This window comes from Propithecus coquereli, unplaced genomic scaffold (genome assembly GCF_000956105.1).
Source record: "Propithecus coquereli isolate 6110/MARCELLA unplaced genomic scaffold, Pcoq_1.0 Scaffold13, whole genome shotgun sequence".
Taxonomy (NCBI): Eukaryota; Metazoa; Chordata; class Mammalia; order Primates; family Indriidae; genus Propithecus; species Propithecus coquereli.
In genome coordinates, this window is record NW_012137191.1 from 3,855,962 (window position 1) to 3,872,646 (window position 16,685).

At 37.7% G+C, this 16,685-nt stretch overlaps 1 protein-coding gene across 4 annotated transcripts in view; it reads right to left on the reverse strand.

Annotated features, from left to right (window-relative positions):
• TMEM117 (transmembrane protein 117) overlaps nucleotides 1–16,685 on the reverse strand; it is a 561,715-nt gene that overhangs the window by 9,510 nt on the left and 535,520 nt on the right. For 3 of the 4 annotated variants that reach the window (XM_012638408.1, XM_012638409.1, XM_012638407.1), the window contains one exon: nucleotides 4,025–4,154. The exons of the other annotated variant lie outside the window; for it this stretch is intronic. In XM_012638408.1, the coding sequence (XP_012493862.1) occupies nucleotides 4,025–4,154 (130 nt within the window). The remainder of the gene's footprint in view (nucleotides 1–4,024; nucleotides 4,155–16,685) is intronic. 4 annotated transcript variants of the gene reach the window in all.

Genomic DNA, 16,685 nt, shown 5'->3' on the forward strand with positions numbered 1-16,685 from the left:
ATACATACTGCAGCAAACCATCTGTCAAGGGGGATCCAGATGAGCTAAACAGATGCAACAATTCAAGTTATTTCTGACATGCATAAATAAAACTAGCTTGGAATCAGGATTAAAAAATACTCAAATTCTAAATGCTTTTAAAATGTCAATGGGAACTCATCAGTGTCAGATAACCCTCTACACACAGAGTATTTCATTGGGAGAGAGAATTTTTCATTCTTAGCTTTCTCCTTCTTGAGGACTCAGAACAGCAGCTAACAGCAGCGAACTCAGAACAGTGGATAAATTGCAAGAGAACTCTCTCTCTGGTTACCCAATGTCTTTGAATTAAATGGGAAACACAAACTCTAAACCAATAAAAGTAAAAGCTTTAAGTGAAAAAGTGAAAGCTCATCAAATGCTTACTACATAGCAGGCCATGTTTTAAGTGCCTTGTACATATTAACTAATTTAATTCTCTTAACAACCCTGTGGGATAAGTAGCATTATGGTCCCCATTTAACAGATGAGAAATGGAGCCTTTGAGAGGTTAAGGAACTTGATGAGGGCCACGCCATCAGTAAGCAGCAGAGCGACAGCTCGTACACCAAACCTTTATGTTCCATTGCTTCAGCATGTGCTGAATATCCTTTTTAGATCACAGGGATGTGCTGGTTTGGGGCCATCTCTGACTCTAGAGACCCTTAGTTGTCCTTGTCCAGACTTCTACTGAAGGACAAACAAAGCAAATAAAGCAACAGAGGGAGCTGTCTGGGGTTCTGCAGGGTCCCTTCTTATTCCTGGCTTCACCTTCCTCTGTGGTCACCTAGGCCAGCACCTTCCCCCAACCATAGCCTATTCGTCAGCACAGTGGGTAGTGCTCAGTCTCATAGTCTACCTTGGATTCTTCCTCTGTTGGCCCCAGTTCCTAACTTTCCAGCTGGAAAGGACTCTACCATTGCCGTTCTCACTGGGCACCCCACTTCTACTGATTTGCATTCTGCCCTTGGCTTTTGATTTTAACAGTTGCATATGAAAATAAATGAAAGCAGAGATGAGAGGAATTCTCACTACAGAGAACATTTCTCAGCAGCAGTGTTTTTCAAAGAGCGGTCCTCTGGCTGCCTGCACAGGTATCACTTGCTATGTTTGAGAGAAGGCAGGTTCCTGGCCCTGCCGCATACCTCAGGCATCAGATTCTGAGTGTGTGGCTGATGGAGCTACCATTTTAACAAGCTCTCCAAGTGATTCTAATACACACTAATGTTTGAGATCCACTGGCAGATCTAGAGGGTTTTATGCTTAATAACCCCAGTAGTGATACTGTATGTGCTTAGCAAGGAAAGCACTGAAGTCTTCGTAAAAAAAAGAAGAATTTGGAAGAGCTCATCAACAAGTTAGTATTTACAGTTCTCATGGAAATTTGTAGGCTACTAACTTCTGAGAATATTGAAGTGCAACATGAAGCACAGTATTCTGGAAATTTTACCTAGGTTTCCCCAGAACAATTGTCTTACAAATGTGACAGACAAAGTAAAATGCCCTTCACAGGAGACTAGATGCTATTCCAGAGTGGCCTCGGCAAACTCTTCAGCTAATTGACAGAACAGAGTAAAAGAAACCGAACACAAATGAGAGGGGGAAACATTCAGACTTCTTCAGCCTCCAAACCTGTAGTCATTTTCCCAGGAATTCTTATCATGGATCTGTGGATGCATGTGAACAAACCGGATTTACCACAAATTGGATTTAATTTGTTGATAGTGTTGCCCTTCACCCCAAAACCCTCACCTACCCTATTTTATTTTGAATTTAAACTCCAGAATCCTCAAAGGCCTTTTTCGACAGGTCCAGGCACTCAATTGTTTGCATGGACTATTTCAGGGAGACATTCTGACCTTATCGGTGGCTTCTCAATCAGAAAGGAGCCGTACTCAATTACCAACATCACCTGGGGGACCTTTTCCTGGGTCAGAATCATTAGCAATGGAGTCCAGCAATCTGTATGTTTATAAAGTTCCCTGATAATTTGGCAATCAGCATAATTTGGCAAACACTGCATCAAAGTCTTAATTACAATATAGATAGTCCCACCTTCTGGCAAACCTTATTAATGTGCAGTCTCCATCACAAAAACTTAACTAGTCTTTCTTCCTTTTAAGTTTTCAGAAAATAATATTTTGTGGGACAAGGGTCTTAGTTTGAATGGAAGTCAGATATCTGCTTCTCTCCAAATGCACAGTAGGCTATACCTCAGAGTTAATGACACTGAAGCTTCAGGGACTCTGTATGCATGGCTGCCTTCCAAGACACTGAATATAATTTTTAGATGTAATTTTATATTTGTCTTCTTAAATAGAGCATTCCAGATTGTGTAAACTTTGGGCGCTACAAATCCTGAATCTGCACGGTCTATAAATGACAGTGTATATGACAACGCCATGCAAAATAGCCCTAAATTAAATTTTTTTTTTAACAGCTCAATTTTTTTCTTAGCAACGGGTTCTCCAATTCTCCCCCCCCTTTTTTTTTAAATCCGATGTTCCACATTTAAGCAGTATATTTTTGATAGGCATTCTGATAGTCAGAGACAATATTAGTGCAATGATGGCCTGGGACAAGAGCTGGTGGCAAGAACAGATGGTCTAAGCAAAAGCCCACCCAAAGGGATATGATGATGCCATGTGTGTGATAGCTGTTTTAGAAGTCCGAGAGGGTAGCATGCTGCTGAGATTAAGTGGGGACTCTGAAACCACACTGTGTGACCTGAACTCAAATTGATCGATTTATCCAGTGAATTTAATAGATGGGCCTCATTCATTTTGAATAGGAAAAGCAACCTGCTGCATCTTCCCTATTCATGAGCTCATTCTCCAATTTAGGAAGGTTGCCTCATGCTCAAAGCAGAAAACAGCCTCCTAGCTGGGAAGTAAAGGTTTTTCGCAGTACTCAGATGTTAATGTTTTCTGTGCTCAGGCTATTTTTATTTGGCAGCACAGACGGTAGTGTAAGCATAGATTTCTTCAGTAGTTTTTATTATAGCAGGTGTGGGATCCTAGGCCATTGTCCTTAAAACAGACGCACATTCATTACCTGCATTTGAACAGCTTTGGAACTAATGCTATCCTTTATCTGTGATCATTCAGCTGTCCGCTACTTGTTATTAAAAAAAAAAAAAAAAAGGATAAAACATAACTCCAGGAAGCCTTTTTTAGATAAAAATCACAGAGATGTCATGAAAGACTATTATAATAAATTGTATTTTAGCCATTTCAAAAGCAGGAAATATCCGAAAGTAAAATAATCTGGGGATCCACAAGAGAACCACTTGAGACAAACTGGAGCTTTGCCACAGAAGGTTTTAGGAAATCAGATGAGAAGTGTCCTAACTCCCTAAAGGCATATGTTGTGATTGAAGCTCTAGGAGACCATTGTTTTGATCTCAGCAACAAATGAAGAACAAAAGCATAAAGAGTATTAATCTTGAAAATATATACTGAGCTGTATGTTGTGAAAAAAAGACCCACCCATTGAGCAAGATCAAGGTAGAATGGTATGGCAGGATAACTATCCACACCAAAGAGTTGCCTTCTCCCTTTGATAATCCTACACCACAACACTAGACCTAACGCCTGAAGGGGCTGCCCAACTGGGGACTACATTTCCCTGCTATCCTTGACTCTTTCTACTATCTACTAGTTATCACCAAAGGAATATGAGGGGAGGTGACAAGTTTCTTTTCTAGGCCAAGGAGGTTAAGAAACAGGTGAGCCTTCTTAATCATTTTCCCCGTTCTCTTTATGCCCATCTGCCTGCTGGATGTTAACACTGAAATTATCAAAGCTACCAGGAGCCTAGGTCCCAAAATGTTGGTACAGAGCTCCCAGCCAACCTGGAACCACTTTGTACTGTTAAGGTAATGAGAAATAAAATTATATTTATGCCTCTCAAATATTATGGTTTGCTTTCTTTTTCCTTACAATGGCTAGCATTACCCTAACTAATACATGGAGACAATCAAATTGTATTCAACGTTATAACGTACCTGTTATGTGAATATGATATTCCTCTTTGAAGATCTTCTGGAAGAAAGGAATCTTGAACTGCATGTGAGGAGTGTGCAACCCTGGGAGATTTACATCGACGTCTCCCATGAAATGTGGGAATTCCCAGTCCTGTCAGAGAAAATCAAATAAAAACACATTTGTGATTTGTTTTGTTCCTAAGCAGCAAAATACCAAAAATTGACTTTTTATAAAGCACTTATTTTAAAATCATTTAAATGCAGCCAGCTGTTAGATGTATCGGTTTCATTCTGTGATGGTTATTTTATGTTCATTAGGTAGCAGAATGCATTCAAAATCAAAATTAAGCCATAACTTACATCCTCAGATTTCCTTTTTAATGTGGTAATAAGAAACCAATACAGAATTGATTTGCATCTACACATGTTTATCTCTTTAATTCCGGAGAACTGAACTTTTAAAATTTATTGGAAGGAAGTGATCCATATTTAATAAATATGGGGTAAATTTGTTATATTTTGTTTCACTAATGAAAAAAATATGAACCTTATAGTAGCATGTTTTGTGTAAGAAGACAAAGTAAGAGGATAGAATTCACTTAACCAAGTTCTTTGATTCATATCAAGGGACGTTTATTAATCATCTCTGCTAGCAATTGTCCTGAATGTAAAAATGGCAGACTCCTGTCCTGTTCTCCTGCAACTCAGCATTAATTTGAGCCAAATGATGGAAGACCTGACATGGTAACATAAGAGATCAAAAGTTAATTAGTTCTCAAATTGTCATTAGTTATTTCCTTATTGTCAAGGCAAAATTGGGTGGGACAACCTTCTCAGAAGGAAGGGGAACAGATGCAAATGAGAATTTCTTAGGTGTCTCACCTAAGAAATTGGGTGGTTTTGCTCTTGGTTTTTAGATAGAGGCACCAAATTAAGGTTCATAAACTAGCATGTAAAGAAAGACTACACTAAATTTGAAGAAACATCTGAAATAGATCCATAGGCATTAATATATATATATTTTCACTTTTAATTACTAAATAATCACCAACTGATCAATCCTGTTTAGTTAATACTTTTAAAGAACATGGATATGAAAAAGTCATGAACAAAATATTAATTTTTAATCCATTATCTCAATGTAAGAAAGTTAAATTTATCCAAAACTTTTACATATGCAGCTGATAGAGGTGTGCTAGTAATATAGTACCTGAACATTTCAGGGGTTTCTATGTCCAGTTCACTACACTTTCTGCAGAGAATTCTGGCTAAGGGAGGATGGGCACTGAGGAAAGGAGAATATGTGAGTGGCAGTAACCAGCAAAGCCTTCAATGTATATCAGCTTCCTAGTCTACGGATCACTTCAAGCTGCTAATCAGAAATAAATATACAAGAAGAAAAACGGAATAATGCAATATCATCCCTTTCTGTGTGTGTAAATCTCTTGTTGATCTCATTTCCCCGTGTCTTTCAGACATCAGTAGCAAATAGACTTGTAATTTGGGAAGTTCATAAAACCCAGAGCACTGAAGCTGAATGAATTTGGAACATTTTGGTCCAAATTATTAGCAGAAAATGGATTGGTAATAATACCTGTAAACTATTACTGAGATTAACATGAATTTGCTTTTTATTTTCACTGATGCCATCTTTGTTCTTTCTATGTTATTTGGAAGACTCTTGCAAAGAGAATTAACATTGAATTTAGTCTTTTGCTAAACTATAACTGAAGAAAAATTATGGTTAGAAAAGAAAAGGAATGATGACCAGGATATCTTTCCTCTGCCCTGGATAAGTGACACGAAGCACTATCAATAGAGCAATTCTCTTTGTATTTTTTGGTTTAAAGAAGAGAATACTTCTTGGTAGTAATTGGGCAAGTATGTTTAGAATTGGCTTCTTTTTAGACATTTTTGAATGCTGCCATTTAGCTTTTTCTTTCATGAAACTATGTTTTCCACTGGGTATGAAATTGGTTTTAGTTTGAAAGCAATCTCTAGAGATTTCTTGTGGACTATGATCAAAATCTCATTCACGAAAAAATAGTTCCTCAATTATTTCCCACCTGTACTTAGAGATAGAAAGATGAGTTAAGGAAATAAGGAGTAAAGAAAAGAACGAGAAATGAAAGGCTTGGTCTTTATCTGGAATACGACTTTATTTTACTTTTTTTTTTTAAAGAAAGGGATCAGGGAAAAAAATTGGGGCTGGTGGGGTGGGGAAGTGTGAGAGAAGTAGCTAGTGCCATGTAAGAAATTTTTTAAAAGAAGATAAATAAAAGATGATGTCTTATTCATAAAGTCCCTCAGATCCATCCCTTCTATTTTATTTTTATTATCATGAAGTTTGGTTTTTCAAAATCTTTATGTCACTCTGCATGACCATGCATACCATGGCTTAGCTCCCACATATAAGGGGGAACATGCAGTATTTGGCTTCCTGTTCCTGAGTTACTTAGGATAATCGCCTCCAGTTCTATTCAAATTGCTGCAAAAGACATTGTTTCATTCTTTTTTAATGGCTGAGAAGTACTCCACAGTTTATAAAGAGACCCTAGAAAGACACACAAATAAAAGCAGATGCCCAAGGTGGGGGAAGAAGGGGGCACCCCACAGGCGAGGTAGGGAGAAGAGCAAGATGATATACTCCTGTTTCTACTATTTTCATTTTTCAGTTTTTGAATGGAGAAGCACTCCTCAGAGATCTAGTGGGTTTGATTCCAGAAGAGCACAGCAAAGCAGGTCTCTTTCTCTCTCTCTCTCTCTCTCTCTCACACACACACACACACACACACACACACACACACACACACACATACACACACGCACGCACAAAGATTCTTTTACTTAAGCTCCTAATTCCCTGCCTCCGTTCTCTGTCTCTACTACTCCAATTTTTGCACTTCATTTCCCACTCTCCATATCTCTTCAGATTCATTATTCTTGAGTCAGTGTGAATCTGGACTTGGAGTGGAACAGTAATAATAATAATTGTTACCCTCTGGGGACATTTGGGGCCCATCTAATGGAAAATGAACATCTGAGGCTGGCAAGACCTCAGGTAGTTATTGAGAGGAGGTAGAAAGAGGAGGGAGGATGGTATTCTGCATCTCTCCAGGTTTCGGTCTCTTCATCTGGAAATTAATATTAAACATACCAACCTCCCTGGCTTCTTGGGAGGATGACCTAATGCCTGGATAGCAATTAGCACACTTGTGGAGACAGAAGGAAGAGATAGATAAAGGGACAAGATCAGTTTATTTCCCAGCGTGACTCCAAGGTCACAGTTTTCCTGAGGGTGAAATAGAGGAAAGATAAGTCTATTTTCAAGAGGGTCACACATCAGCTGCTTCAAGGTCCAGGTGAAAAATGAAGAAGACCATCCTCTCCTTTCTGCCTTCATCCATTGCAGAGCACTCGACCCAGGCCTCTGACCAGGGCTTGGGTCAGAGCAGAGTTATCACAGAGGGCTCCCGGAGCAGGGCTGTAGGGGAGGGTGCCTCCCTCAGAGGCATGGACCAGTGTGCTCAAGAGGAAGACAGAAGGACAGAAGCTTACTAGTTTCTCATGCGATGTGGGACACACTCTGGTGACCTCCAGAAATAACTGTGGGGGACTTTAACAGTGCCAGGGGGACAATGCTACTATGCAGATAGGAGCGTGAGCCAGCAACGTGTGCAACCAAAGGATGAGGAAATCTGTGGACATTTGGGTTATAAATTATTGAGCTTTTGCAATGTTCTAGTATCGTCCTTGGTTGTACATTCATATACTTATATATGTACACACAGAACAATCCTGAAAGCTTTTTCTCCAGCTTTACTGAGGTATAACTAACAAATAAAAATGGTATATAAGGTCACAATATGATGCCTTGATATGTGTATACATTATGAAATGATTACCACAACCAAGCTAATTAACATATCCATCTACAGATAAGAAAAATTGCTTTAGAGAAGTCACTTGTCCAAAGTAGTGTAGGTGCCACAACACAGCAGAGCCCAGGTTTGCTCTGGATCCGAAGAATACATACTTTCTGTTAGGCCATGCTGTCTGTAACCATGAAAAGTGATGCCACTTCCTGTTTTTAATTGAGAACTGGAATTATTTTTGCCGCTCTGTCTGTTCTAATTGAGAATCATTGATGGCAGTCATCACCAGAAGCCAGTTCCCTTGAGAGGCTTTAACCTACTTTTTTCCCCCTGTAGGGCTATATCATTCGATTCATCCAACCCTAATGTGAACAAGAAGACCAACTTTAACACTTTCTCCACAAAACCACTGTCCCAGAGGATAGTTAGCTTCTAGTCAGACTCTGATGAGTGAGGAGATTGATGGCAAACACCGACATTCTCCTGGCATCCTAACTACGGATGTGTGCCCAGTTTTATACACAGATTGTATGTAAGTGCTATGAGAGTTATAGCCCTCTTTCCTTCTGCATAAATGTAATATATATTTCAAACATAAGATAAAAATGTTGAATTAAGGGAACGATGAGGCAAGATGTGTTCAGCTACAAAGTCCAACGTAGATAGGCTGATCCTGGAATTGCATATCATGAAATGGTCATTTATTTTGTTCTTCAAGAAATGTTATCAGTGTTTGGTCATTCAAAGCTTTCTCACTGTTCTCTGCTATTAAATCTAACAATAACTGCAGAGCTATATCAGATTTTTGGTTCAGTGATGTGAGAATTATTTAGGCACATGGTATTACACTATTCCAGTTCACATCAGTTTGTGGTGATGTGCTCAGTGTGAACAGACTTCCAACTTTACGTTTTGTTTGCTGTATGAGAAACAGTTAATTTTCATTTATATGAGTATATTTCCTATGTGCAAATAAATCAACAGTGTCATATATCTCATCTTATTTCTCACATATATGGTTTACTTCTGCCTATAGTGATAAAAATAAGTTACTGATCCCTGCTATTCATGGGCCACATTAGGACTGGATTTCAGGACAACGTTAAGTATATAACCAAGATGGTCTCAGGACATCCTGGATTCATCATTTCCCAACTTTTTTTTTCATTGAGACCCATGCCTCAGGGTCAGGAAAAAGAACTTGGTGCTATTCAGAGGAACTCAAGCTTGAAACCAACACTGTTTTGAATTCCCTGACTGACATTCAATTTCCCAAATCAAATTAAGAGACCTCATTTCTGTTTAGAGAAGCATTGGAGGATAAAAATATAATGACACTGATTACCCTGCAAAACTGAAGCCATAGTATCAGAACAAAAGTTGCATTTTCTGGGCTAAAGATTAGCCACCTGGTTTTTGAGGAAATTAAAAGATTGATTAGATTTTCCTGGAAAGTTGGTAACCATTTAGAATAGAATTAACTATAGATTCTCGAATGTTATTATAAAATACCAATACTTGTTCAATGTAATTATTTGAATGACTCCTCTTTATAGGCATTAGATTATTAAATTTCAAATGATTTAAAGAGTCAACTTTATATTTCTTTCTTTCACTGTTAATCTCTATTCCTCCATATTTCATAATTGAATTTAGATCCATGAATGTCAGAACATCATTCTACCAAAAATTTCCCCAGCTTGTAAAGTGTCCTTAGCTTTGCTATGCTTAGCAGTGTCCTAGCAACAGGATTTTAGATGACAGTGAGCAGTGGTGGCCTGAAGAATTGCACTCATGTTTTGGGTGATATTTTTGTTTCTTATTAAGAGACTCAAGTGCCTGATTTCTTTCAGCAACCCTGTGCCTCTAATTGGCAAAGTTGCCATAGTATCACTTGGCTGAATAAATCCTTGGAAACCTTGACATACAGTAGATTTTGCTTATTTCTTTGTTTATTGCCTGTCTGCCCCACTGGAATGTGAGCTCCAGGGAGCTTAGAGGAATTTTTTTCTGTTTTGTTCACTGATGTACTCTCCATAGCTGCAATATTGCTCAGTATATTGTAAGAACTCAAATATTTGTTGAATTGATGAATGAAGCTCTCTGAATGTTAAAGATATACAACAATTTCTTTTTGGTTTCATGTAAATGCAAAAACAGGATGGATTTAGGTAAACAGAAATAACACAATAAATACTTATTTTTTAAATATATATTACACATCAACCTAAGATTAATTATTATGAAAAATGGTTGTTTTGTTTTTTTCCTGTAAAGTAGCAAATTGGAATCATGCAGAGAGTAACACGTACATTGAGCCATTTGCCAAAGTCCACAGAGGAAAGGAGTGGATAATTAAAGAGCGCAGAGGTCGAGTGTAAATATTGTGAGATGAGGCAGTAAATGTTTGGAAAGTGTTAAAAATACTTGTTGGGGTGATCCAAGTCACCCTTTTAGTTACCATGTAAATGAAAAGAAGCTCATGAGACATGTCCAACCAAGACAGAGAACACTGAAAGAGGATATAAACCAACATGTGAGAAAAAAAGGTGGGGGGGCCATTTTCCACCGTGGATCACAGCAGTAGGAATGTTCATGCAAGGCCGAATGTAAGAGATGCCCTACAGTAAATGTGAGGGATGTACAAAAGAAAGATAGCATCTACTTCTTAGATGTCCTTTGACAACTACCCCTTTCTCATATGTTATATTCTCATTTTCTCTTAATATTCACTGTGGTTTTTTTCCCTTTAAGGGCAAATAGATTCTATAATCTTTTGGAGTTTTCTCTCATAGACACATATGGTATTTTAAAAATTTAAAACCTTTGGGGAAAGATTTTGGCTTTCTGGTTGAAGTAGGCTTTTGTCAACAAGTAGTAGAGGTGGCAGACCACATTTATCACTAAAACAAATCCAAGACAAACTGTAAACCCTTACTTGAAATGTTTTTAAAAAGTTGATTCTTTCATGTGTTTTTTGTGTATCCTAAAACTTCAATGAATTCTCATAATTGTTGTTCAAACAATCTAATTTATCTTTAGGGTCAATTTTATAAAGTTGTATCTTTTTTTTCATCAATAATTTTCATTACTTGCAGAGGCCAATATGAATCTTCCTGGATAATTCTGAAGCCAACATATATCAACAAGATATAAGTAATAGTTTAGTGCGTATAGAAAAAGCAAATAAGTCAAGCACAGAATAGGTCTGAAAAGTAAATACACTCTTACTTTTAAGAGGCCTTGCCTTGAGGCTCTGACAAGATAGCAGCAGATTTTAAAAAACAAGCTTCATGACATCTAGACACCTTGAGAGCATTGTTCCTTTAAATGCCAAGATGGAAACATGTCTGATGAAATGCACTGGGTCTCATTTAAAGATGTCCTGCCCTGGCAGGCTGATGTGATGAAGGACAAAATAGAAGTCAGTCTTATAAGTGTTTACAACTAACAGAAATGTATCATGTGGCATCTAGGAATAATGGAAAATCAATACCCTTCGCTAGGGCAATACAGGTCACCAGTGCACAAGGAAAGAGTGCTAAACATCTTAAAGACACCTATGAAAGGGGGGGGGGGGTGTAAACCATTGGCTATGAAGAGTTGCTGATAACTAAAGTTAGTGTAAAATCTAAAGAAACACACTCAATGATAGGTGATTTTGGATTGTCTTCCATCAGTCATCAAACAACTTGACCTACTTAGCATTTCTTAAGAAGAATGAATGTTAATTATATAAATGAACATTTTTTTTTTACTCAAATGAGAACTCCTCTAATAAGGAAAGAGTGAAATCTAGTGGAAGAAAGTTATTAGACAACACACTTTTGTGTTAGTTTTCAGACTCTGGCTATGGTTCAATACCACATAGTCGCTGCTTATTCTGCGCTTTATTGTATTTGCACATTTGGTGCAAAATGTCACTGTTCCAGTATCTGTTCTGTCTCTACACATGCTGCCAGCAATGGTCACAGTCAATTGTCTGAATGACTAATTTCTTCTGTGGGCTACATGGGAAAATTAATGCATGCTGTCGAGAGTAGATATCATTGTCCTTGGTAAAATTTTTATTTAATATTGAGGTTATTTTTCTCCATGAAAAAAATACTGCTGGAGATCATTGGGAAAATGTGATTCAATATAAAAATATTCACTTCAAAAATAATGGGGAGAGTATAAAATCGACACAAATACCAGATGGGTGGTAGAAATGAATGACCTCTAGGGGTTCCTCACAATGGTTTCATTTCTATATTTATAATTTTTTTTTCAGGAATGTCTCATGGAGCATATATTTTAGTTGGGGAAGCAGACCCGTAAATCAGCAAATAGTAATATAGCCAATGTCAAATAGTGTTCTGAAGGACATAAAACAGGAAAAGGGGATGGAGGGTAGTGAGCTGGATATGGGTGCAATTTTAATTAGTTGAAAGAAAACTTCTCTGACGGTGACCTTTGTGTGGAGTGCTGACTGATATGAAAGAGCAAGCTATGCAAAGCTCTGGAAGAGGGTCACATCAGCTAGAGGGAACAGCAAGTGCAAAGGCCCTGAGGAGGAAATGAGATGATTGTGTTCAAGAAACAGCAAAGTTGCAGTGGTTGTAGGAGTGGGCATGATATGGAGAGTGGTAAGCTGGCTGTAGGAGGAATAATGACCTGTCAGGAGACTGTTGCAGTAGTTTAGGTGTGAAATGATGGTGCTTTAAACAAAGGTGGCCATGTGGTCAGATCACAGTGTATTCTGAAGGTATCACCAACTGAATTTCTGAATGGTTGGAGCAACTGTAAGTGGTAACAGCATTTACTGAGAAAGGGTAGATTGGGGAACCGATACATTTGTAGAAAATAGGGAAATGGATAAGAAATCAGAGAGCTGTTCAGAACATGCTAATATGGAAAAGCGTATTAGACATCCAAGGGGAGGTATTGTGTGGGCAATTGGGAAGCTTAGAGGAGAGGCCAAGGCAGGAGATCTAGACAGGGAGTCATTGGTGTATCAATTGATCAAAGGCCATAGAATTGGATAAAATCATCTAAAAAAGGAGTATAGAAAGGCAGGAGAAGGGGGCCAGGGACTGAGCACTGATGCACTTTTAGAAGTTGACAGAGGAGAAGCCAGTAAAGAAAACCGAAAAAAAATCACATGCATTAAAAGATGAACAGGACAAAGTGGTGTCCCAGAAGTCAGGTAAACAAAAGTGTTTCAATAAGAAGGAGTGATCAACTGTGTCAAATGCAGCTGAAGTTTCAAGGAAGAAGAGGACTGAATATTAACCATAGGATTTGGCAGTACAGGGGTTGTTGATCTTGATAAGATCTTTGAGTTCCCAAGGAAGTTGATATTGGGGGCAAAAGCCTGATGAGAGTTGGTTCAGGAAAAAATAGGAGGTGAGAGATACAGGCAATAAATATAGAACTCTTAGGAGGAGGAGCTTTGCTATTAGGGCAAAGAGGCAGTAATTGGAGAGAGACTATAATGTTATTAAATACTTTCAAATAATTTTGTTAGCACAAATAAATTGAATTTTGGTAGAATAGGGAACTCTGAGACATGAGATTCTCTTTTTACTTTTGGAAACAAAACAAAACAAAACAAAACCAGGCTAAGTTCACTGTGTCTTGAATGCAGCAGGCTATTAGAAACAACAGGCTGGATCCTCACAGCTCCGTACCCAGTGTGGTTTTCTTCTGTTTTCATCTTTTTTAGCAAAGACTTCAGGTTCAGGAGCAACCACAGAGCCTCTGTCTCTGACCCCTACGGACACTCAGTGATAACAAATAACAGAAAGGAAAACCTTTAGAGCAATGGATTTGAACTGCCAGACTTTCCATGCCTTTCTTCAGTGAATTTTAGGTCAAGAGTGTTCATCCTCTGAGCTCTAGAGGAAAATTATCCACCCTCATGTAAGAGAGCAAAGACTAGGAAAACAAGACATATTGGAGCAGGTTAGAGAGATGGAAAGAATAAAATACATTTTGTTGTTTGAGAATTATACCCTCAGTGAATTGAAAAATTTTCTGAAACTATTGTTAGTCCAGAGGTCAATGGCCAAGAAAAGTCTAAAATACATTGTTTTCCTGTTGAACACCTATGGGAGGGATATTCTATCACCCTCAGGGTCTTTTGGAAAACAAGTCTACATGCTGGGGTAAACAACCTTACATGCATGTTAGCAGTTGCCTGTCTTTATACTGACACAATCCAATCAGAAAAGCCTGAGGTGGCTACAGAGAGCTAGATTTATAGATTCCATGTAGCACGAACAGAGTGAATGCGAAGTCTGTATTTCTTGCAGAAGTTCCCAATGATATACTTAAGTTCCCATAGGATGGCATCACACTATCATTGAACTAATTCAACAGCTATTCAATGACCACTAGATGCAAAGCATCTATTCTTAAAGAATATTAAATAATATTAATGAGTAAAGAAATAAATTAAGCTCTTCCTTTTACAGCTATAGACAGTGACAGTCAATGAGGTTACAGGAGTCCCATATCACCTAACAGATTACTGGTAGAGAAGAAGTCAGATGACGTTCAATCAGTAGCAGGAATTATATTCCACTACATTTCCCTTCACGATACGGGGGACTGTTGAAGAAAATACTATTATGCTTAGGAAACTGACTATTGAAGGAGCTCAAGAAATTTCACCTCAATATATGACTCCTTGGTATAGAGTATTTTGAATTGCAGGCCCTTTCAGATCAGCAAAGCATTGGAGGGGGCTTCCCCTCTATCTGCATAAACTGGACTTAGCAATCAAAAGATCAAAGGGGGCAACTGACTTCCCTTCCTCTCCCTGTTATCTCAATATATTGCAGAATGCAACCAGACCTGGCCCAAATTATTTTAAACACAATACCTGTTTCTCAGGTTAATTTGTTCCCACCATCCTTTTCTCCTCCCTAGCAATCATTTATCACCCCTAAACAGAATTACCTATACTCCTCCTTTTCCTCCCTCCCCTCTAAAAGACACAGATAAAAATATCTGAACTTCATTGGGATATTGGGTAATCACACTGTGATTCTCCCAATGCACATCATAAATAAACCTCTCTCTTATTAATCTGCCTTAATTGCGAGTTGATCTTTCAGTGTACTTTCAGAGGAAAGGGCAAGTTTCCCCTCACCCCTACACTATATATTCTTATTCTGTTCAGACTAAGCAAACAAACATTCATCATGAACTTGCTTGGTGCCAGACATTTGATATACTTAATCTACATAAACCACATGTAACTATATATGGTAGGTAGGATTTCCCTCATTTTATATGGGTATAAATTGAGGCTCAGAGAGCAGTCAAATAGCTTGCCCAATGCTGCACAATTGGTACCAAAAGGGTTTGTACCCAGGTCAGTCTGACTGCAGTCTTTTTTGTTCACCATATCAAACTTTTTCATCACTTTTTTTCCATCAGGCTTTAATGTGGCAATTATCTACCCACCTTAAGCCAATTGTCATGCCAATATGTCTTTCTGTTTGATGCTAAATTATATCTGTTATGAAAAGTTTCCTTTCAGTGGTATGTTGCAGCTCATCTTCAAATAATATTTTCTAAGAATTATTTTGCTACCAGGAGCACATGAGGAGGGAATCCTAACATTCATTGCAAAGTGAAGGAATGGCAGTGGCTCTATGTTTATGCTACAAGTCATTGATAAAACCTACAAAATATGCAGGCTGAGATATGCATTCAACTCTAGATGGTTTATGGCCATCTTAGAATTTTTACTGCCGATGCATAGATTTGGCTCTAAACTTAGAATATTTCTAGCAATGAATACTGTCTCCCTAACTTCTTTGCACTTTGGTTTTCTCACCTGAGGATATTTTTCATCATGCTTAGGCACTCTGATGGCAGATCCCTATATCACTGCATGGGAAAACAGAGTGGTTTTCGAGTTGATTTAGTGCCCACCAGTGATGGCTATCAAACTTTGCAACTTGCTCAGTAGACACAACTTTTATCCAACATCAAATTTGTATGATAGTAAGATTTATGCTCCTATGGCTGCACATATCATTAAATGGAAAAACTTTTATTTTATGTACATGACTTGAGTTAGAGCAAAGAGCAGAAACACAAGAAAGAGATCTCTAAGGGTAACAATATGTTTTTCTTTTTTTACATAGAAATCTATCAAACTATTTTATCTTAAATGTTCCTTCTTCTGTATGTCAATGGAGTGTTTAGGTTATTGTGTTACAAGGAGTCTCTCACTTCAAGGATTAATTCTTCTTCCTCATAATTATGATTAAGAGAAGATGACACAATGTTTGTAAATATAAAATCGGTATTTTTTTTCAATGTCCTTCTTTATATTTGATTTTAAACAAAATTATCAGTGTAACCAACATTAAAAACTACATTTGTAATGTTATTATGAGGGTGCAAGCTTCATATAATATCTCTGTGTAATATATCACATTTCTAATGAAATGTGTCATATTTGAAAATATTACAAATAATATCCTCAGGCATATGTGGAAACAAAGTAATAGGGGACTTTGAAAGGTAGTAAAAATTATCAGAAAATAATTTTATGCTACCTCAGGATAATATCTCATAAAATTTTCATTCATAAAAATTGGTAAGCCTATGGTTCTGAAAATTGACTTTTAATGCACAGAAAAGATATATGGAAGCAATCATAAAAACTAAACATAAAACATAAAATTTTGCCTCCAAGCATTGAATTGTACTTGGTGAGTCATAGGTAAATGTGACATTATTACATTTGCCAGTTGCCAAAGGCTTTGCTTTATGGATATCTGCTATGTTATATACATAAATCA